Raw genomic sequence first — 22,662 nt, forward strand, 5'->3', positions numbered from 1 at the left:
TTAACAAATAGATGAACAGCTACACCAAATAAAGTGTCCAGTGAGTGTAGTGGTAGGGTGACATGCTTAGAGCAAAAAAGAAAAAGCTTGTGAAACCACCATACACCATGATCCAATGAAGATCCCAATTATAGCAGTACAAAGAAACCAGACTGCCAACATGGACTTCACTGCAAACCATCCAGGGAAGAAGATGATGTACCACTGATATTATATGATACTTTTATCAAGTAAAAGTGCATGATTTTGAGATGTTGTCACCACAGCTGCTGGGCCGAGTAGGATTCATTACCAAACCGTATGACTTAATTTTTTTTATGGTTGTTAAAGCCTGGCAGGAGAATTCAGCTGAGGGGTCACGGTGACATTTTTGAATGCGCCTGGATGCCCTGGGCCCATAATGCGGACACTGACCCTCACCCGGCCCAAATAGGATCTGACACTAGCACTTTCTTTTCTACCTAAATATGTTCGAAAGATCCTGCGAAGACTGACCAGAGGCCATGTGAATGCAGCAGAGACACAAATAGATTAGTACATAATTTTCTTGGTTTTTGCTGTTGTTGTCTTTTCCAGGCTGAAAGCATGTTCACACTAAAAAAAAACCTTTACATAGAAATAACCCTTAAAAATGGGTCCAAATAGAAAAAAAAAAATCACTCTAACTAAAATGTACAAGGTTTATTCAATAAAAGAGTAGTTCTTTTTCACAGCCTTGATGCGTTGCCATAACCACACAGTTATTCATTCACATTATGACAGAAAATTTTTTACTTGACCTGATGGGTACATTTATCCAGGAACATTCACCTGGAACAGAATGATAATGAATCTACAGATCCCAGGAGTTCACACAGTCTCAATATGGACCAATGCTGATGCCACTGATTACAGTTTAACAAGCATAGTAGATATACATATAGTAGAATTCAACTCAGTAAAGCTGGTATGTAATCATCTTAGATACCTAGCTTTACCACTAAGAAAGCTATATCACTCCACTTGTTAGATAATAATGTTAAAATGCTCCAAAATACACCCACATTATAACCTTGTCATAATAAGGCTGGCTTAAAAGATTTATTTGCAAACTGGCAACAGGGAATAATATGCGGACTGGTGATGTGAAGAGTCTTTAGGCACTGGACAGTAACACACGGGCGGAGATTTGTGAGATCCAAGGAGAATGCATTGAAGGGAGCAATGACTTTTTCATTACCAAACTACATGACTTAATTTTTCTCATAGTTGTTAAAGTCTGACAGGAGAATTCATCTGAGGGGTCATGGTGACATTTTTGAATGGGCCTGGATGCCCTGCGCCCATAATGCGGACACGGACCCTCACCAAAGCGGAACAGTTTCGTGATCAAAATTAGGTAACCTGACACACAGCAAACAGACATGTCAGACACCTATGTCTTCGTCCACCTTAAAATCAAAACAGCTGTGCCCCTAACAATGACAAACCTTAGTACAGCTTAAACATTTGAATTACAAAATATCATGCTTTGTGTATTTGTCACACAAGGGTAAAGACAGAATTTTTTATTTTATACCAGGGTGTAAACATCCTTGTTCCTGCTCCAAAGCTGCCCTTTGAAATGCAGGCATCTATTGGGATGACTCACATTTGAACCAGTCTCCTTCCGGACCACTCAAAGACCTGCAGCTTTCAGCACTTTGCTGTTGGCAACACAGCGGAAAATACATTTGTGCTCCTCACTCGCTGTTTGTGAAACACATGCGTGTCTCATGACCCATGAAGAACTGCATTTTGTGTCTGTATCCAGAGGTCAAATAAATAAAAAGATCTCAAATTTGGACTCATCAGACCAAAGCACAGATTCCCACTGGTCTAATGTCCATTCCTTGTGTTTTTTGGCCCAAACTAACCTCTTCTGCTTGTTGCTTTTCCTTAGTAGTGGTTTCTTAGCAGCTATTTGACCATAAAGGCCTGATTCACACAGTCCTCTGAACAGTTGATGTAGAGATGTGTCTGCTACTGGAAATCTGTGTGGCATTTATTTGACCTCTAATCTAAGGTGCTGTTAACTTGTGACTCGGATGCATTTATCCTCAGCAGCAGATGTGACTCTTGGTCTTCCTTTCCTGGGGCGGTCCTTATGTGGGCCAGTTTCATCATAGCACTTAATGGTTTTTACAACTGTACTTGGGGACAACGTTTTAGCAATTTTCCAGACTGACTGACCTTCAATTCTTAAAATAATGATGCACTGTCATACCTCTTTACTTAGCTGATTGGTTCTTGCCATAATATGAATTCTAACAGTTGTCATATAGGGCTGTCAGCTGTGTACCAACCTGACTTCTACACAACACAACTGATGGTCTCGACCCCATTGAGAAGGCAGAAAATTCCACCAATGAACTCTGACAATTCTCACCTGTGAAAACCATTTCAGGTGACTACATCATGAAGCTCACTGAGAGACGGCCAAGGGTTTGTAGTGCTGTCAACAAAGCAAAGGGTGGATACTTTGAGGAATCTAAAATATTAAACATATTTAGAGTTATTTATCATGTTTTCTTTGCTGCCTAATTCCAAATATCTTACTTCATATATTTGATGTCAGTATGTATCTACACTGCAGAAAGTAGTAAAAATAAAGAAAAACTATTAAATGAGAAGGTGTGTCCAAACTTTTGACTGGTACCAGGCCTCTGGTAGCAGTGAAGCTTGAAGGATAGACTGCCTGCAGGGGTGAGAGGAGAATTTGATATATATGTGAAGAAAGTTATTATTTCTAAGCTGCATATTATCAGCCAGCAATTGCACAACAGCTAGAGCAACAATATACAAGTCCAGGGAAAAAGACGCCTACAGCACAATTCTTTTATTTAACCGTGATTTGTGTTTGAGACAGCTGTCGTGAGGCTGAGTGCTCTAGTACCAATCACCAATAGTGGGCCGTAAAAGGACAAAGAAAAATGTCACTGTACTCTGAGAGAAAGTGAACAAAAAGATAAAAAATTAACATTTATAAAGGGAAGTTCGAGTTTCTTCAGCTTTTCAGTTGAGAAAATTGAAACCGCAGCTAGGAGCAGTCAGCATGAACGTGGATGTGTTGAACTGATAGTTGTAATACATGAATATCCTGCTGGATCCCAGAAGAGTCAAATGAATTTGACTGACAAGTTTGACATGAGTACAGAAGCACTGTCCATGTCAACAACAAGGTAAACTGGAATACTACTTTCAGAAATGCTTCTGATCCCTGCAGAATGTTAATGTAGAGAAAAACAATTTTCAAGGTCACTTTAATTATTCCTGACACTATCTCTGCTGGTTGCCATTTCTCTTGCACACAAAGCTTGTGATATGAAAAATGTTGAATTCCTTTTATCAATTGATGCTAAGTGGTCCAAGTGGGCCAATACAAATATCCCCTACACTATTACACCACCAGCAGGTGACTAAATGAAGGAATTCAACTAAATTCAATTTTAGGATTTTTAGGAACCACAGTAGGGCTGTGCGATATGACCAAAATCTCATATCCCGATATAAGAATTCTATCATCCCGATAACAATATAAATCACAAAAATGTAACATTTTCTGTAAATTCTGTGAATCTCGGGCAGCTCGTCTTGCGGGAAGTGTTTCCAGCTGTGCGTCATGTAGCTGGAGTCGAGTGTTTTAACCGATGCGTGAAACTATACATTTTTAGACATAAGTTGTAACGGCCGCCGTTTTCTTTGTGAGTATTTATTACACGGCCTGCTGCAGGGAAAAGCTTGTTCTAACGTTTGAGTCTAAGGTTTATTTTTTTAGCACCTGGCGACTCTTTTTTACTTCTCATCCCTAAATAATCTGCTCTTTCACGTGATTCAGTTTATTTTGAAAAGTCTCAACAGGATCTTGAGCTTTATTGTGAAAGGTTTATGTGAAACATAAACAAGCGGACACGCGATGGCGTTACCGTCGTTGATGCTAACGACAACTCATAAAAACAGGCGCTTGTCCGTCTGTAGTGTGGTTATATTAAATATAAGAGAACGAGAGAAAGAAGAAATTAATATAGCCACTACAGTGACCATCAAAAGGATGAAAAAATATTGCTGTAAACAGTTTATTTTGCGACACCACGAAACAAGTGATAGCATAAAATGAAACGATAGACATTTTTATATCGTCATCCGATATATATCGTTATATCGAACAGACCTAAACCACAGGTAAGCCAGCAGTCTGAGAGCGAAGTGCTCTGTTTGGGGTTATTAATACAATAAAATCTGTAAATCGTCAAGACATTGCATGTGAGGAGAAAGATTTTAAATTTCATTCTAGATTATCAGTAGGCCAATGAAGAGAAGTATGGAAAAGCTCAGGTTGGATCCAAGTTTTCATGTTGTTTATACCAAATTCTGAACCTGCCATCCAAATGACAGCAAAACTCGAGACTCATCAGACGAGGAAACATTTTTCCAGTTTTCTATTGTCCAATTTTGGTGAGGCTGTATGAACTGTAGCATGAAGCTGCATTGATTTCCAACAGTAGAGTCTCTTGTGAGTTCTGCAGTGAGTGATCTTTTTCTGCATACCTTGGCTTTAAAAAGTGGTTATTTGAGTTAATGTTGCCATCAGATCAAAGCAGTGTGGCCATTCTCCTCTGACGTCTAGAATCAGCAAGAGATTTTGACCGAGGGAGCTACAGCTCACTGGATATTTTCTCTTTTCAGACCATTCTCCGCAAGACCGGAAGAAGGTCTAGTAGAATATCCCAGTAGGTTAGCAATTTCTGAAAGACTCTAAAATACCCAGCACCAACACCTACAGCACATTCACAGTCGATTAAATCACCTTTCTTCCCTTTTCTGTTCAGTTTGAACTACAGCAGGTCTTCTCGACCATCTCTACATCCATAAACGCACTGGGTGATGCAATGTGATTGGCTGATTAGAGATTTCTGATAACGAGCAGCTAAACAGGTGAGGCATTTTGTTCGTTTGTTTGTTTTTTCAGCTTTAACACAAAAACTTTTGCAATAAATATATCTTATCTCAGCTAAGAATTTGCAGTACAAAAAAGCTAAAACTGACAGTTCAATTTGTAACACATGTCGAAAGAGTAACACCGATAGTAAGTGAATATGAACCATTTTATTAGAAATGTTGAATTTGCAGCCTGCCTGATGACACACTGGTAAAAGCTGCATATAACCTATTCCGTGCATGGCTTCAGTGTATTTAAATAGCCACTGAAAATGTTTTGGAATACTTTATATCAGTTATATAACAATAGAAACTTTTGTTATTGCTGATCTACAATCATTCCTGTAATTATAGCCAGTGCCTATATTTTAGTTTATCTTGCCTTTCAATGGTTTGATCGTGAAACCCTGCTTTTATCAGCAGTCTACTAATGAATGCTAGTCAAAATAGGCAGTGACCTGTAATCACACAAAAAAACACAAAATAGAAAATCAGCACTGAAAACTACCAGAGTGTGCAAATCTGAATTCAGCTGCATTTAAATGTTGTGCAGGTAATTAGTAGTCATAAAAGTGGCATATTGGTAGGTAGCCAAATGCTAACACATGTAGGCATTGTTCAAGTGAATTTCATAATTCAAAATACACCACTGTTTGCTGGTTTAACAGATGGGACATAATTGAGGAATTGTGGACTCTTCACTGCACCAGTTAAGTGGAGTCACAGGTGGTAAAAGGCAGTAAGAGTAGGCACTGTGGTGCAGGGTAAAATGCCAAAAGAATAAAATGCAGAAAATTAGTTGTATTAGTATGCTACGTAAAGTCTTCCAGAATAATTTTTGACCCATTAGTTTTTTCCATCATTGCACAGATGAAAATCTCAGTCGTGGCATTTTCATAACGACCAAATGTACCACAGGTCAGATGAAGGATGACTCATGCTGAGTGCAGAGTGTGCTTCTGTCCCATCGTCCTTCCATTAATACGCAACTCCTCCAACATTCATGTTCTGCAAATGACTCTGTGCTGACACCGTGGTTTAAAGTGACCTTTGATGGATTACAAGCTCTTACTCTTTTTCTAGAATCATGTACTGGGCTTGTAAAAACCTAAGAATTGGTTTGGAAACACTAAACCACATCATTACGTGTGTATGTCTTCACTTTCCTGGTAAGTCTATAGTGCCATGGGTAACAGCAACAATGGCAGACTACACTAGTCAAATGTCGTTCACTTAACGATGTCGTTTTTGGCTATCAAGCACAAAGAATACCTGGAATTCCCTCTGTTCAAACCACAGGATTGCATGGCAAACAAATGGAAATAAAATTGTTTTGCTTACCAAGTGATCAGAATTAGTGTTGTTTATTTAAAATAAGAAATGCAGTATACATGGGGCGATCGTGGCTCAAGAGTTGGGAGTTCGCCTTGTAATCAGAAGGCTGTCGGTTCGAGCCCCGGCTCGGACAGTCTCGGTCGTTGTGTCCTTGGGCAAGACGCTTCACCTACCGCCTACTGGTGTTGGCCAGAAGGGCCGATGGCGCGATATGGCAGCCTTGCTTCTGTCAGTCTGCCCCAGGGCAGCTGTGCCTACAACTGTAGCTTGCCTCCACCAGTGTGTGAATGGGTGGATGACTGGGTACAGGCCATTTACCATACATTAATTATTACCATTTTTAAAAGTAATGCATTTTGTTACTAAAATACTTGCAGGAGAATAAAATTTGTTACACTGCTCGTTACATTACTTTTATATTACTCTTTCACATGGTCTCTGATGCACTCTCATTGTCATTAGTGTTACTGTAATGCTATAATGTAATGCATTACTGTTAGTTCAGTAATCACATTACGGCTAAAGATATGTTGTAATTTGTGTGACAAAGGTTCGAAAGTTATCTGCAAGCTGGACAGAATTTTTTTTTTTTAATTTCAAACAAAAGTTTTTTTGCTTCCTGTGCAGTTGTGCTACAGTCATTTACTGATTTCTGTTTGTGTGGTGAAAGAGGAAAATGCTGGAGTGGAGATGTGCAGATTACTTTTATTTTTATTGCAGAAAGGACAAGAGCGTGATGGTAAAGTGCAAACTGTGCCCAGGAGAGAAATGGCTGTATTACACTGCTAACACAACTTTAAAGTAAATCCATATTTCATTTATATTTAATGTTTAAATGTTTTGATTTTTACATGTTTGAATGTTTACCTGTACATAGTAATAATTATGTGTTGAAACAGCCCATTTGGTTTTCCTGCATTTATCTGAGTCCAGGACTTCCTCCAGCCTCATGTTTTTATTGTTACCTGATGATTATGTGACAATGTGTCTCAGGTCACTTTGTTGAGTAACAAGAAAGTAATGTAACAAATTACTTTGTCCAGAAAGTAATTGAGTAACCTACCGCGTAACTATTAAATTACTTTTTTTTTTTTTTTTTTTTAAGAGTAACGACCCGAATACTGACTGTCACATATTTACCATTTAATAATATAGACCTTAGGCTACACGTCCATATATGTAGCACAAACATTTGACATCAAATTTGTTTGATTTGTAGAGGGTGGGGGGGCAACTTCACTCACAACAATTACCTGTATCTGTGCCTCTAGCTCCTTGATGGTTTTTGTTGCATTCCCATTCTGTTCGTTCAGTCTTGCCTCTGTGTTTTGAGTCTGTGTCAAGTTATTATGTCTGAGGCTTGGTCTCACTGGTAGTTGTTTTCATCTGGTGGCCTCTTGTCGCTTGTGCTTTATATTTAGTGGTGGTGTGCGATACTTTAAATTTTGGTATTAATCCAATGCCAAAATAAAATAAATGGCTAGTATTGCCAATACCAAAACTGATACATTTTATGTGGACATATTGTCTTAGTCTCAATCTGCTCTTTTTGTTCTCCCTCATGGTCGGTTCCCTCTTCATTGTGTGAATGAGAATTAGTTGAGCTGTTATTATTTTGTGCTTTGGTAAAGGCTAAGCAATAAAGCTGCTTCTAAGTTTACCTCTTGTTTCCCAAGTCTGGCGTTTTAGGTCCAATTCCTGCCTGCTGCACAGCCGACCTTGACCTATTCTGGTTGGTTAAAAAAATGGAAGTGTACTGTGAATCTACTCGCTAGTGGGACAGCTGGTCCATTGTCAGTTTTAATTACCTTTTCTCATTGCGGTGCAAAATATAACACCAGACTATCAGATACCAAACCACTGATGATATGGGAGTAACCAGCACCTCTCACTAATGTTATAATCCAGTGCATCAGGGCACAGACTGCTTTGTTAACTAATAGTTCTCTTGGCTTTCTTTTGTTTTTCTTTTGACATTGGGTGACTTTTCACTCATTTTCAGTGAAATGTTTATTTTAGGTCACTCATAAGTCACTTAACACTGACCTATGAGTAATTCAAAGGCAGCTAATTCAAGGGATGAACCAGCGTTTTGTCTACACTCAGACAACTTAGTGAAGACCCATTTTTAAATTGTATCTTTGGCATTTTGTTAGTAACATCCTGTCATGAAAACACATCATTTGTTTCCTTGTTTTTGGTTGAATCTATGAAAAATGTCAACGGTAACACAGTTTAAAAGGTATAATCGTATTTAAGTAATTCCCAAGTAGCTCAGCAAACTGAAAATTAACCTAATGCTAACATATCTCAGCATGCCTCAGATAGTTGATTCTGTCCATCTCACAATGAACAGAATTGAGGAAGTTCAAGGAAATGGAAGAAAAGAACACTATATGAAAGTCATGTCTTTAAGAAACAGGTAAAAATACAACAGAGCTGACACCGAACCTGAGAGATTCATCTGGCCCTTCAGCTGATCTGTTCACTGATGCCTCATCAGAATTGGCCTAAATGGAAGGGTGGCTGTGAAGACCGGAGATGGAAAAAGGTTCAAGTATGCCAAATTACACAAGGATGGCAACAGGTCTCATCTTTAGATCTAGTGTGCTCAGTGTAATTTTTTTTAAAAGTGTTACTTTTGTCATTCTGCATGCTGGACACTCGTAGACCTGTGTCTCTGAGTGGGAGACCAAAGGTCACATTAACATGTCCATCTAGGGCTGGGCAATATGACCCAAAATTCATATCTCAATATTTTTTAGCTGGATGGCGATATAAGATATATATCTCGATATTTTTTTAAAGCCATAAAGTAAGAACAAAAAGAGAGTTCTTAGTCAAAGCTGTGTCCCAGATGTCACACAGGCACTTTTATTAACATAAAGCATAGATGTACATGAAAAAAACTACTCAAAAATAAATTATGAGCATTTATTAAAAATAATGCTCCATAAATAAAAGAAAAGTATGTTGTTTTTGTCCATAACAAAAAGCTCACAATTGTGCAGTCAAAATGTAAACTAAAAGACGCTGAGCATAATAACAAGGGCAGATTTCACAGCTGCTCTGTTCCCAACTTCTACTGCGTGACTGACAGCCTGGAGTTTGAAATCCGCTTCAGGTGCCATTTATGGTCCTTATACACACACAATATGGTAATATTACGTTGAAGCACAGTGCGTATTACTACGCGAGGCTCCTCGGTAGCCGTAATGCTCCGACAATCCATCAAGCGGTGCAGCTCCGTAGCTTACCAAAGTCGTACTAAAACATTTTTTGACAGATTGCTGAGCGCCGTGTTCCACATAAAATCGGTTCGCGGTCATCAAGCACAACCAGAATTCATACATAAGGCGTGCTGTCAACTTTTGAGAAAATGAAAGGATTTTAGGCTGTGCAGCCCCTGTGGGCTGCATGGCGTTAGCGTGGTTAGCTCGTTAGCACGTTGACGCCGTCCAGCCCCACGCACAGAGCGATGCGCGGTAACTCGTTAACGGAGATTTGCCGTGTTCATCTTGTCGCTGCCTGCAGGTGAAGCTATGGGGGAGGAGGGGGAGTTGTGTTCAGTGAAGGAGAGGCGAGGCCGAGTAACGTTGCGTAGAGACAAAAGTGGACGAAAGAGAGGCAAACTTCTGGCTCCACAACTATAATTATAACGTATATATCGATATAAAGGATATGGTCACATCTTATATCTAATATAAAAATATATCGATATTTTTAAAAAACTCGATATATCGCCCAGCCCTATGTCCATCCCTGTATTAACAAACATGCCATATTGGCCCAGTTTATTTTTCTTATCATTGTTTTGAGGAGACCATAAATAGCATTTACATTTTCTGTTGTACAATTCATTTGCTGTTATGGAGTTCTTGTTACTGATAAAAAAAAAAAAAAAGTGTATTTTTTTGTTTCAAAATAGCTGATCTGCTGTATGCCAACATCTGCGAACAAATATAATTCTACAAAGTTGGTCTATATAGTGTGTAACTGTTGATATAGAGCGTTATTTAATTTATTGCTAATGCAATCATATGGCACGTTGACTTCTAAGGAAATTTTAGATGGCACTTATCATCAGAAAGGTTGCTGACTCCTGGGTTAGACCTTCATATTAATTTTTTTTTTAACTTTTTTAAGAACGCATTTTAACATTGGACTCAAAAATAAATAAATCCCCCCCTAACAAAAAAGGCTCTTCAAGTGCCAAATTGCTTTATATTTCTTCACTTAAATATACGGCCGCAAGTAGAGCTGACATGGGCCCCAGGTTTGATGTGTTCTGCCGTAAACTGGACAAACCAACATAAGGATGGAAGCCACTGTGGGACTTTTTCAGTAAGTTGAGCATGTGTTTTATAAGTTAATCAGTAAATTAACACCAATAGCTAGTTAACCCATAGCTATTCACACAACAACGGGGTATTGGGTAACTATGATGTTTTTATTTTAGAAAACAAAGTACACATGAATTAATGTACTTTAATAGAAAATGGAAAGGTGATACAACCTCAAAAACGTGGTTGTCTCTAGCTTTAAAAAGAGAAATAAGGTCCAGTAGTTACACTATATACAAAATAAATGCACAATTTAAAAAACAAAATTTATAGGTAGGTATATCGACTTCTCATTAAATTATATGAATTATTATGGCTTTGTCTGCCATAGTGTTTTTCTTTAAACTACTTAGGAACACTTTTACTGGCAGTCGGTGATGTCACTGAAAGGCAAGGTTCTGTTGCCATAGTCTCCTGAGTTTATTTTGAAAGCTCACTTACGGAACTCGCTTAAACAGCTTAGGAAAGACAAGCGCACACATTTGAAAAAGTATTCCCTCATCACGGTGACATTTTCCCTTTTAAAAGGTCTCAAAAATTAACATGAAAAAGGAAACGAGAAAAAATACAAATTCAGGAGATAAGAAAGATCCAGGAGAACAAAGTAAGTAAACAAATACATCAAATCTGGGTAAAATCCCTCAAATAACAGAATCTACTTTTCTAAAAATGTTGACAGTCTGTGTATAAAATGAAACATTTGAATCCTACCCATATGGAAAAGATATATATAAATCTTATAAAGTTTGTATCTGTCTTGTGTGAAACTTGTATGTTTTGGATACTTACTAAAACAATATATGAAAGTAATGAGAAAGTGGCCACTTTCATGAGTAAATATTATAAGCCTGATAGGATTCACTGTATGAAGTAGGCCACATCTTATGCAAGTCTTTTATAAATTTGTACTATTTCTTTTCCATATGGGTATGTTTGACTGAAAATAGCATAATTACAACACGTCTAATCAAAGAAAGGTTAATGGGGCACTTTGTCTTTTGGTAAAATAATGTGACAAGTTTATTCTTGGACTCAGCAGTAAAAACAGATCAACAAGTGTCATGAAGATCTAAGTCTTAGTAGACCTAGTATGGACTGGTGTTGCTCTGTTTTTTATCAAAAGGATAAACTTGTTATTATAATTTAACCAATACTTCCTAAAATGGCATCAAAATCCTTCCAGTCCTGATGTCGAGCACTCTTTTTCACTACTGTGTTGTTGTTGTTGTTTATAGACTCTAAGAGCAGGATGGCTAAAAGAAAGGCCAGTCCTGAAAAGAAGACCCCTGTAAAAAGAGGGAGGGTCACTGAGCAGGCTGCTCCTTCCACCAGCTCAGATACACACCAGGTCAAAGCAGTGAAGCGTAAGGCCCAGCAAGATGGAGCGGGCACAACCAGTGCACCGAAGAAGATTAAACTTGCTGAGCCTACGAGTGAAGACAGGGAGCAAGCGTCTTCCTCCGTGGACACTGGTAAAGGTAGGCTAATTAGTTGAGTGAGGGGTAGATTAAGTGCACAGCTGGTTGCTCGGTTTAAGATATTAGTGTTTGGGAGATACGTTTCTGTTGTACAGTTCATTTGCTGTTATGGAGTTCTTGTTACTGATAAAAAAAAAAAAGTGTATTTTTTGTTTCAAAATAGCTGATCTGCTCTATGCCAACATCTGCGAACAAATATAATTCTACAAAGTTGGTCTATATAGTGTGTAACTGTTGATATAGAGCGTTATTTAATTTATTGCTAATGCAATCATATGGCACGTTGACTTCTAAGGAAATTTTAGATGGCACTTATCATCAGAAAGGTTGCTGACTCCTGGGTTAGACCTTCATATTAATTTTTTTTAAAAACTTTTTTAAGAACGCATTTTAACATTGGACTCAAAAATAAATAAATCCCCCCCTAACAAAAAAGGCTCTTCAAGTGCCAAATTGCTTTATATTTCTTCACTTAAATATACGGCCGCAAGTAGGGCTGACATGGGCCCCAGGTTTGATGTGTTCTGCCGTAAACTGGACAAACCAACATAAGGATGGAAGCCACTGTGGGACTTTTTCAGTAAGTTGAGCATGTGTTTTATAAGTTAATCAGTAAATTAACACCAATAGCTAGTTAACCCATAGCTATTCACACAACAACGGGGTATTGGGCAACTATGATGTTTTTATTTTAGAAAACAAAGTACACATGAATTAATGTACTTTAATAGAAAATGGAAAGGTGATACAACCTCAAAAACGTGGTTTTGTCTAGATTTAAAAAGAGAAATAAGGTCCAGTAGTTACACTATATACAAAATAAATGCACAATTTAAAAAACAAAATTTATAGGTAGGTATATCGACTTCTCATTAAATTATATGAATTATTATGGCTTTGTCTGCCATAGTGTTTTTCTTTAAACTACTTAGGAACACTTTTACTGGCAGTCGGTGATGTCACTGAAAGGCAAGGTTCTGTTGCCATAGTCTCCTGAGTAGGGATGGGTACCGGTGTCCGGTGCCATGATGGCACCGGTTCTGACATAAACGGTAGTAACCAGACCGAAAAGCAGCGCACATTTCGGTGCTTTATTTCGGTGCTTGTTTTTCCTGAGCTGTGATACACGTCTAGCCAATCATTTTACGTTTCCGAGGATAGTAGGCGGGTCCAGGTACGTGCGTTCTTTTAGAGCAGAGCTACAGATTAAAAATGTCCAAGGCGAAGCGGTCAAAAGTCTGGCTGTACTTCACAGCAATATATGCAAACTCAGCAGCCTGCAACAAGTGCTTTAACCTGATACTGTGATACTGTCAAAGGAGGTAACACCTCAAATCCGATGAAACACCTAGCGACGCATAGCGGTTTTTTTAAAGCCGAGAAACGCGCCGTATTTGATAGCTTGCTGCGAGACCTCACACCGAGCACATCTACTGCGGGTGGGTTGCCTGTTATGCAACATCCCCCAAAAACACGAAGAGGAGAGTCCTGGCCCCTAGCCCTGCCAGTGTAGCAGAAATGATGACGGATGATGATGCAGCAGCAGCCGTTCTTCTCTGCGTGAGTAGCTTAATGTTGTTCGTGTGTAATTTACGTTGAGTAGGCTAACCACGTTATTACATTAATGCAGGTAAGGTGAACTAGCAAACATCATCATAGCTACATGCGGCTGTCTTCTTGTTTGATGCCAGATACTCCCTTCACCCTGGCCAAAAAAGCTAAAAAGACCAAAGAAAAAGTGGAAAACAGTTAAACATGAGAGGTTTAGGACAAAGTTTGTGTTTTTTCCATTGTTTAAGCACTGCTTCCAGCCAAGAGTGATGCCATATATGCCCCATAGCTGCAGAAAAGGCTAACATTGTTATCTTTTTACAAAAAACAGCTGAACATGAGAGGTTTTTGGACCAATTTTGTGTTCTCCATTCTTTAAGCACCGGTTTGAGCACCGTTTGAGCACCGGCACCGTTTCAAAAGTAACGGTTTGGCACCGGTATCGGATAAAACCGAAACGATACCCGTCCCTACTCCTGAGTTTATTTTGAAAGCTCACTTACGGAACTCGCTTAAACAGCTTAGGAAAGACAAGCGCACACATTTGAAGAAGTATTCCCTCATCACGGTGACATTTTCCCTTTTAAAAGGTCTCAAAAATTAACATGAAAAAGGAAACGAGAAAAAATACAAATTCAGGAGAAAAGAAAGATCCAGGAGATCAAAGCAAGTAAACAAATACATCAAATCTGGGTAAAATCCCTCAAATAACAGAATCTACTTTTCTAAAAATGTTGACAGTCTGTGTATAAAATGAAACATTTGAATCCTACCCATATGGAAAAGATATATATAAATCTTATAAAGTTTGTATCTGTCTTGTGTGAAACTTGTATGTTTTGGATACTTACTAAAACAATATATGAAAGTAATGAGAAAGTGGCCACTTTCATGAGTAAATCATATAAGCCTGATATGATTCATTGTATGAAGTAGGCCACATCTTATGCAAGTCTTTTATAAATTTGTACTATTTCTTTTCCATATGGGTATGTTTGACTGAAAACAACATAATTACAACACGTCTAATCAAAGAAAGGTTAATGGGGCACTTTGTCTTTTGGTAAAATAATGTGACAAGTTTATTCTTGGACTCAGCAGTAAAAACAGATCAACAAGTGTCATGAAGATCTAAGTCTTAGTAGACCTAGTATGGACTGGTGTTGCTCTGTTTTTATCAAAGGATAAACTTGTTAATAATTTAACCAATACTTCCTAAAATGGCATCAAAATCCTTCCAGTCCTGATGTCGAGCACTCTTTTTCACTACTGTGTTGTTGTTGTTGTTGTTTATAGACTCTAAGAGCAGGATGGCTAAAAGAAAGGCCAGTCCTGAAAAGAAGACCCCCGTAAAAAGAGGGAGGGTCACTGAGCAGGCTGCTCCTTCCACCAGCTCAGATACACACCAGGTCAAAGCAGTGAAGCGTAAGGCCCAGCAAGATGGAGCGGGCACAACCAGTGCACCGAAGAAGATTAAACTTGCTGAGCCTACGAGTGAAGACAGGGAGCAAGCGTCTTCCTCCGTGGACACTGGTAAAGGTAGGCTAATTAGTTGAGTGAGGGGTAGATTAAGTGCACAGCTGGTTGCTCGGTTTAAGATATTAGTGTTTGGGAGATATTTGTGTGTATGATCTAATACGCTGATGTGCTTTTGGTGTTTTCCACATCTGCAGACTGCAGTCAAAACACAAAGGGGTGCACAAAAAATGGTAGAAACAAGTCTGCGGGAGACAGCAAAGAGTCACCCAAGAAAAAGAAAAAGGACAAAACCAAAAACGTCGTCCAAAATTCAGCAGCCGACCAGCAACGTAAGTAGCAAGCAGCTTGGCTTTTATACTCAGGTGAAGAGCAAAATGAACATTTAGGGTACAGCAGAGAGTAATTTGTGTCACAGCTGTAGTAAAACAACATTTGTGTCTTTTCAGGGGAATACCAAGCCAGATATGTGCAGGAGCACCATCTAGGAAATGGCGGCTGTGGAGCAGTGTTTGCTGGCTACAGGATAACAGATCATTTCCCAGTAAGTGTTCAGATGGTGGGAGTAAGACAGGCAGTAATGCAGATAACGGATAATATCGTCAGCTGAGCATTAAAGGTGCCGTTTTACACCTTTAATGATGTCATACTGAGGAAATGCTCACCAATGCTCTGTGTCTTTTAGGTAGCCATCAAACACGTTCCCAAGGACAAAATCCCCATCCAAGTGACGGTAAGTGTGCAACACTTGAACTGTTTTTACATTCCTGGACTGAGTGCAGCGTTCACCTGTGAAACATCTGTTCCTCATCATCCACTTTGTTGTAATATATCAGGATGAAAACGGGAAGGAAGTCTCAGTGGAAGTGGCCATTTTGCTGAAGCTTGCAGCTGAAGCAGATGGATCAGTGGGAACGTTGGCTCCTGTGTCTCTGTTGGACTGGTTTGACTTTGGCACAGAGCTGATCCTGGTGCAGGAGAGACCTGTCCCCGCGGTGGACCTGTTTGAATACATAAGAGAAAATGGAGGATGTTTACCAGAAGGAAAGGCCAAGGTGAGTTGACTGGAAGAGCCTTAGACTGTACAGCACTCAAAGCACAGAGTATCAGAGAAGCATCAACCTGTTGACTCATTACTGTCTTTTTCATCTTTTCCAGGTCATTCTGAAGCAACTGGTTGATGCAGCAAAGGACCTGGAGGAGAAACACATCTTTCACCGGGACATCAAGAGTGACAACATTCTGATTGAGACCGGCTCAGATGTGCCTCGAGTTCGTATCATTGACTTTGGCCTGAGCTGCTTTGCTACGGAGCAATCGCAGTTCCGCTTCTTCTATGGTAACATATTCAGCTCCTGCTCTTCACAGATGTAGCAATTTGTGCCTTTTGTTTTAGAAGAAATTGTAATTGTGTCTGTTTATTAGGTACACCTATCCACAGCCCTCCCGAATGTTACTGGGGCAAAAAATACAGGCCTGGACCCACCACGGTGTGGCAAATGGGAGTGGTGCTGTACGAAGCGCTTCATGTGGGGGACTTTAATATCATGACGTTCATCGAAAACGAACTGAAATTCAACGAGCATCTGTCACCACGTAAGAAAACATCACACTTCAAGATTCACTGATGGCTTGGATCACTGGAACTATCATCTTCATCTTTTCTCTCCTTTCTTTCTTTCCAGACTGCCGGAATTTCCTGGATGCGTGTTTATCCGATGTCCCGGAGAAGCGCCCAACGCTGGGGGACCTCCAGCGTCACCCCTGGCTCAGATAAACCCATCTCTCACACACACACACATTTCATATATTATCATATAAGTGTGATACGTGACCTAACTTTCTTTTTTTGTCTTTCTTTCATTTTTTTTGTTTTTTTTAACAGGAAAAGGTTGTTTTTTGGTTTCTTTTGGCCGATTCTAAGTTTTGCTATCCTGAAATTCCTGTAACCCCCCCAGCCATCCCAGGAAAGGGGATCTCTCTTTGAATTGGCTTTCCCGAGGTTTCTTCCCATCATTCTGGCCCCCCGGGGAGTTTTTCCTCGTCTTCATAGAGAGCTTGGGCTGGGTCAGGAGCTTCATCAAAATTGGCCTTATTTGATTAGGTTAATGTAATAAAATACATTGATGTAATCAAAATTAGTAAAAATCAAAAGATTTAACTTAAACTTCCATTAAAACTTGTTTAACTCAACTCTGCTGAGAATACTCTTTCATTACCATGTCAAGGATTGTTTTTTACTCATGATGCATTTTGACAAGTAAGAAAACTGAAAACTCAATCAGGTTAAAGTATGCACAACGAAAGTCACACTGTCACTGCTCTGAAGACTTGCATCTGTTGCCCTAACCTCTAATGCGTCTCAACAGATTTCCTGGATCTAACAGTTTTTCCTTCCCACTGTTGCTGATTGTTTGCTCACAGTGGGCTCTCTGATAGGTGGGATTCATTTTCTAATAGTATAGGGTCTCTTCCTTCCAATGTAAAGTGCCTCTAGACAACAGATGTGACTTGTTGCTATAGTTAAGGTTGAATTGAATCATTAATGTCCATTCAGTAGTGAAAATTTTATATTTCTTAATAGGGGTGGGTTTTGATGATCGATTTATCGATTAAAATCGATTCTGGCTTGGATAACGTGATATCGATTCATTAAAACCTGAATCGATTTTTAAATAGAAATTTATTTTGCCCGAAACACCAGAATCTCAGGTTAAACCTCACAAAATTTCTACAACCACCAAACAGCTAAAACAGTAAATGAGAGCAGGTACACGGATTCTGCACAAAGACGTGAACACAAAACGCGGACCCGACGAATCAGAATCACTGAGATGTGGCTTTCTCACCCGCCGGCACGTACGCTTAGCTGTGTCTCTAATCAAACCTCTGTAACTTTGCTCTGCTTCACTTCGTTTTTGACTGCACAATATTTTTAATGTCATCTGCTATAAAAACCCAGACCAAGTCTCGCAAGCGTCAGCTTTCTTTTTATAGATATAAAAATATAGATATGTACTGATAAGTGATCAGAATTATAATATTTCTGACTGTCTGAGGCAAAATTTCCCTGATTCAAATTGAATCGAAACAAATCAAATCGTGGATCGAATCGATTCGGGACCTTGTGAATCGGAATCGAATCGATTCTAGAAATCAGTGACGATACCCAGCCATATTTCTTAATATCCATCTATACTCAATGTGAATTCCATAAATTTAATAGAGCTGTTTGACTGATCACCTAATGTGTGACAAAAGAATCCACTGTGATGCTAATGACCGTCTGCGCTCTCTTACCTGTCTGTAAAAGTTGGCCTTGTCTCTCTCACTCTGCCTTCTCTCACTCGTTTCCCAGTCCAGTCACGCCTCTCTCCTCTGTTGCAGAAGTTCCAGCCCGTGCTCTTCCTGTGTTCCGCGTGCCCGACTGTTTCTCTGCCCCCTGGTTTCCCACGGCACCTGTGCAGAGTTTCTGTTAATGACCGTGCTCCTGTTTAAGTTGATTCCTCTCATGAATAAATCTTGTAAATATTTCAAGTGATTGAGTCTGCTCTTAGGTCCAACTGCACTCTCATTTCCAGTTTGTGACATGGGCTTTTCTTCCTTTCTTTCCTTTGCATTATTGTCAGGTCTTTACCTTACAATATAAAGTGCATAGGAGGCAAACGTTGTTGTGATTTTGGCGCTACATTAATAAAAGTGACTTGAAATTGAATAAGTGCAAGAAGACACAGCTGAGCTCAATCTAAATAATAGAGCAAATGAAAATAAAACTAAAGGCAAAGTACAAGAGACAAAAAACTGAAAACAGAAACTGAACTAATTACACACAGAGACAAGAGACTAACACTCAACTAGTCATAGAAACACAGGGGAGGTTACAGCTAATCAAAACACACCGATTAAAATATCAAATTCAAAGAATTCTTCCCCTCAACCACAACCGCTCACAGCAGATGGCTGCCCCTCTCTGAGCAAGACATGTCCTTCAATGCACATATTAAACAAATATGTAGGACTGCTTTCTTCCATTTGGGCAGCATCTCTAAAATTAGAAATATCCTGTCTCAGATTGACGCTGAACTAGTTCATGCATTTATTACTTCTAGGCTGGACTACTGTAATTCATTACTATCAGGAAGTCCTAGAAACTCCCTGAAAAGCCTTCAGTTATCCAAAATGCTGCAGCAAGAGTCCTGACAGGGACTAGAAAGAGAGAGCAGATTTCTCCTGTATTGGCTTCCCTGCATTGGCTCCCTGTTAAATCTAGGATTGAATTCAAAATCCTGCTCCTCACATTCAAGGTCTTAAATAATCAGCCCTTATCTTATCTTAATGACCTTGTAGTGCCATATCACCCTATTAGAGCACTTCGCTCTTGCACTGCAGGCCTACTTGTTGTTCTTAGAGTATTTAAAAGTAGAATGGGAGGCAGAGCCTTCAGTTTTCAGGCCCCTCTTCTGTGGAACCAGCTTCCAGTTTGGATTCGGGAGACAGACACTATCTCTACTTTTAAGATTAGGCTTAAAACTTTCCTTTTTGCTAAAGCATATAGTCAGGGCTGGACCAGGTGACCCTGAATCCTCCCTTTGTTATGCTGCAATAGACATAGGCTGCTGGGGATTCCCATGATGCATTGAGTTTTTCCTTTCTAGTCACCTTTCTCACTCACTATGTGTTAATGTGATATAATTTGAAGCATGCGTGGTAACGATATATATCGTGATATATTCTTTTCTTCTGTATAACGTATTTTCCACGCTATAAAGCACACTTAAAATCCTTTAATTTTCTCAAAAATCGAGAGTGCGCCTTATGTATGAATTCTGGTTGTGCTTACTGACCTCGAACCGATTTGGGCGTGCAGAAATCTGTTAAAAAATGTTTTAGTACAACTTTGGTAAGCCGCACTGCTTGATGGATTGTCAGAGAATTACGGCTGCCGTAGTAGAAGCTTCGCGGAATACTCTGGGTCCAAAACTCCGTCCATTTCAGGTCCCAAAGTCACACGAACACAGAGTTAAAAACGGTCTAAATTCTTTAATCTTTAATAAAATCATCATCGTTGCTGCTTTACCAGGTGTAACAATTAAGTTTAACATCCAGGCATCCATGAAAACAGAAGTTATTAAATTTAACGGAGTTAGAAGTTAGCAGGAAGTTAGCTCGCTACTTTCCTCCTAAACATGACATACCATGTTCTGACTGATAGATTTTTGAAACTAACTAAAACGTACAGCTCTGCTACCACTTCCGACATAAATGAAGACAGAAAACTAAACAGAAGTGGCGTTTGTATGGTTACTGAAGTTGGACTACCTGGAATATAATGTTGTGCTACGCGATTGCTAGCGACACAGCTATGTTAGCATAACATTAGCACAGTGAAGCTGGAGGATGAACGCCAACTTTTTTTCCCACTCGATAAAGGTTAACGTGAGGGATTCTGGTGGTCAGGGACAAATGCAATCGCATAGCAGGATGCTATACACAGGGCAAACTTCAGTCAGGAGAACAACTGAGATTATTCATCCACAATGCGAGGTTAGTTATTAATATACTGCAACAACATGGGAATAGAGCAGCTGCGAGAGAATTCAACATTAATGTATCAATGTTACGGAAGTGGAGGAAGCGCAGTTTTTGGCTTTCCCCATATTTCAAAAGTGCTTCATCTCTTTGCTATGACTGTGAGCATAATTTGCAGATGATAATGGTTGTAGCCACTGCGACGCTTTCGACCAAAACAGGCGCAGCTTGATGACATCATCAACATCCGCTATCGTGATAGAGCGGTATAGTCAAAATCTCTATCGTATATCGTTTCTATCGCAAAACCCTAGTTAATAGACCTCTCTGCATTGAATCGTACCTGTTATTAATCTCTGTCTCTCTTCCACAGCATGTCTTTATCCCGTTTTCCTTCTCTCACACCAACCGGTAGCAGCAGAGGGCCGCCCCTCCCTGAGTCCTGAGTAACCGCACATAGCAGCTATAGCATCACACCTAGCATCGGCAGTACCATCTGTAGCTTAGAACATTAAACACTTATTGTACTTACTGTAAGGAACAACAAGATAAGTAAAACAACACAATACATTCTCACAGTTCCCGATTGTATTGGTGTTTTGTTTAGTTTTTTTCAAATGTTTCTGAGCTTAATCGGCGGGAAAAATACATTGTGTAAACTTAACAGGTAGCTAACGAAAGCGAGTGACTCACCGGGACAAATAACTCCAACACAAGTAACTCGACACACGTTATTCCCTTTGTGGTCAGAGTTCGGGGCCTAATAAAAGAGTAGCTTATTAGCATTGATATGTAAAAAAAAAAAAAAACCAATTTGGTCTCATTATCTAGTTTGTAGCACTGCATACTTTGTTGAAAAAACACTTGACCGCCATTATTGCGAAGCTCTCATAGGAAGAGACAGCCAATGCTTCCTGCGCACAAGACGCAAGGTCGTAACGCAGCAAGACTGCATCAAAGCGCCCCCTTGTGACAATAATAGGCAATCGTTTTAGATGACAAGAGGGGAATTTGCAGCCCTGTATTTCGCATGGGTTAGACCAGGGGTCGGCAATCCTGGGCACTCCTGCCACGCAGCTGGCACGCGAAGGGTTAACTGATGGCACGACACCCAGTGAATTAATCTGAGAAGGTGTATTAAAAAATTAATGGCCGTGCCAGCGGAGCACATCGCAAATTAACTCGCGTAGACACATTAGTTGTACTGCTTCTTAATGACGGTATCTAAACTAACAACCCCATGTACCAGATTCAACTTGTAGTTGGCTAAAAATAACGTAGCCTACCAGTGAGAGGGACTTTGCTAGCTGGTAGTTTTTTCAAGCGATGTTGAAATTTCCACATTCCGACACTTCAAAGGCTTCAGGAGCTCTCCGCTCAGCGCAGCATCAGCACCGCGGAAATACACGGATACATCCGTAGACTCGAGCAGAATTCACAATGCGTTATCGGGGCTTTTAGGTGTATGGACCAATGTTTTCTTTTATGATCAAACCAGAAAGCTTTAATGAGCAAGTGGATTTGGATATGGAATCTGGCTGGACACAGATGACATTGAAATGCAGCTGACTGAACTGAAAAGGTTGACTCTGTGGGGGTCAAAGTTTGCAGAACTACGAACACAGCTGGAATCCATAGGTGTGCCTGTTCATGGGGCTTGCATTTTCACCTGCTGGACATCACTACCTGACAAGTTTAACTGTCTTCAGAACATTGCAGAGGCCTTATTGACAGTATTTGGCTCTACATATCCCTGTGAGCAGATTTTCTCTCACACGAAGAGTGTCCTCAGGTAGCCGTCTGAATGCTGGACACTCGGAGACCTGTTTCTCTTATCATTGTTTTGAGGAGACCATAAATGGCATTTGCATTTTCTGTTGTACAGTTCATTTGCTCTTATGGAGTTCTTGTTATTAATAAAAAGTGTCTTTTTTTTTTTTTCCAAAATAGCTGATCTGCTCTATGCCAACATCTGCGAAAAAAATATAATTCTA

The 22,662-nt window shown here is 39.6% G+C and overlaps 1 protein-coding gene and 1 long non-coding RNA gene across 8 annotated transcripts; one reads left to right on the forward strand and one right to left on the reverse strand.

Moving 5' to 3' along the window:
• The first annotated feature begins 10,938 nt into the window (after positions 1–10,938).
• Positions 10,939–17,253, forward strand: LOC120728961 (serine/threonine-protein kinase pim-2-like). 5 transcript variants are annotated; one of them, XM_040024229.1, is made up of 10 exons: positions 10,941–11,238; positions 11,870–12,112; positions 14,960–15,202; positions 15,337–15,471; positions 15,589–15,683; positions 15,825–15,872; positions 15,976–16,194; positions 16,298–16,478; positions 16,565–16,735; positions 16,825–17,253. In XM_040024229.1, the coding sequence occupies exons 1-10, from the start codon at positions 11,178–11,180 to the stop codon at positions 16,914–16,916; spliced, it is 1,488 nt and encodes a 495-aa protein (XP_039880163.1). In that variant the 5' UTR covers positions 10,941–11,177; the 3' UTR covers positions 16,917–17,253. The 5 variants fall into 5 exon arrangements, with proteins under 5 accessions (XP_039880165.1, XP_039880163.1, XP_039880167.1 ...); XM_040024231.1 differs by lacking the exon at positions 11,870–12,112 and having other exon boundaries at positions 10,939–11,238; XM_040024233.1 differs by lacking the exons at positions 10,941–11,238; positions 11,870–12,112 and adding an exon at positions 12,406–12,692.
• LOC120728962 lies at positions 15,471–22,411 on the reverse strand. Of its 3 annotated transcripts, XR_005694830.1 has the most exons (4): positions 21,517–22,411; positions 21,362–21,428; positions 18,440–18,598; positions 15,471–16,140 (listed from the first exon to the last, which is right to left on the reverse strand). It is a non-coding gene; the product is annotated as an uncharacterized LOC120728962 (long non-coding RNA). The 3 variants fall into 3 exon arrangements; XR_005694829.1 differs by having other exon boundaries at positions 21,362–22,411; XR_005694831.1 differs by having other exon boundaries at positions 21,012–22,411.
• Positions 22,412–22,662: the final 251 nt, after the last annotated feature.

The sequence above is a fragment of the Simochromis diagramma genome, unplaced genomic scaffold, assembly GCF_900408965.1.
Source record: "Simochromis diagramma unplaced genomic scaffold, fSimDia1.1 OVJJ01000302.1, whole genome shotgun sequence".
NCBI lineage: Eukaryota > Metazoa > Chordata > Actinopteri > Cichliformes > Cichlidae > Simochromis > Simochromis diagramma.

Coding starts and splice junctions, on each gene's coding strand:
- LOC120728961 (XM_040024229.1), top strand. CDS start 11,178: ATGAAAAAGGAAACGAGAAAAAATACAAATTCAGGAGATAAGAAAGAT. Junction 15,472..15,588: donor TTCAGCAGCCGACCAGCAAC/GTAAGTAGCAAG, acceptor GTGTCTTTTCAG/GGGAATACCAAGCCAGATAT. Junction 16,195..16,297: donor TACCAGAAGGAAAGGCCAAG/GTGAGTTGACTG, acceptor CATCTTTTCCAG/GTCATTCTGAAGCAACTGGT.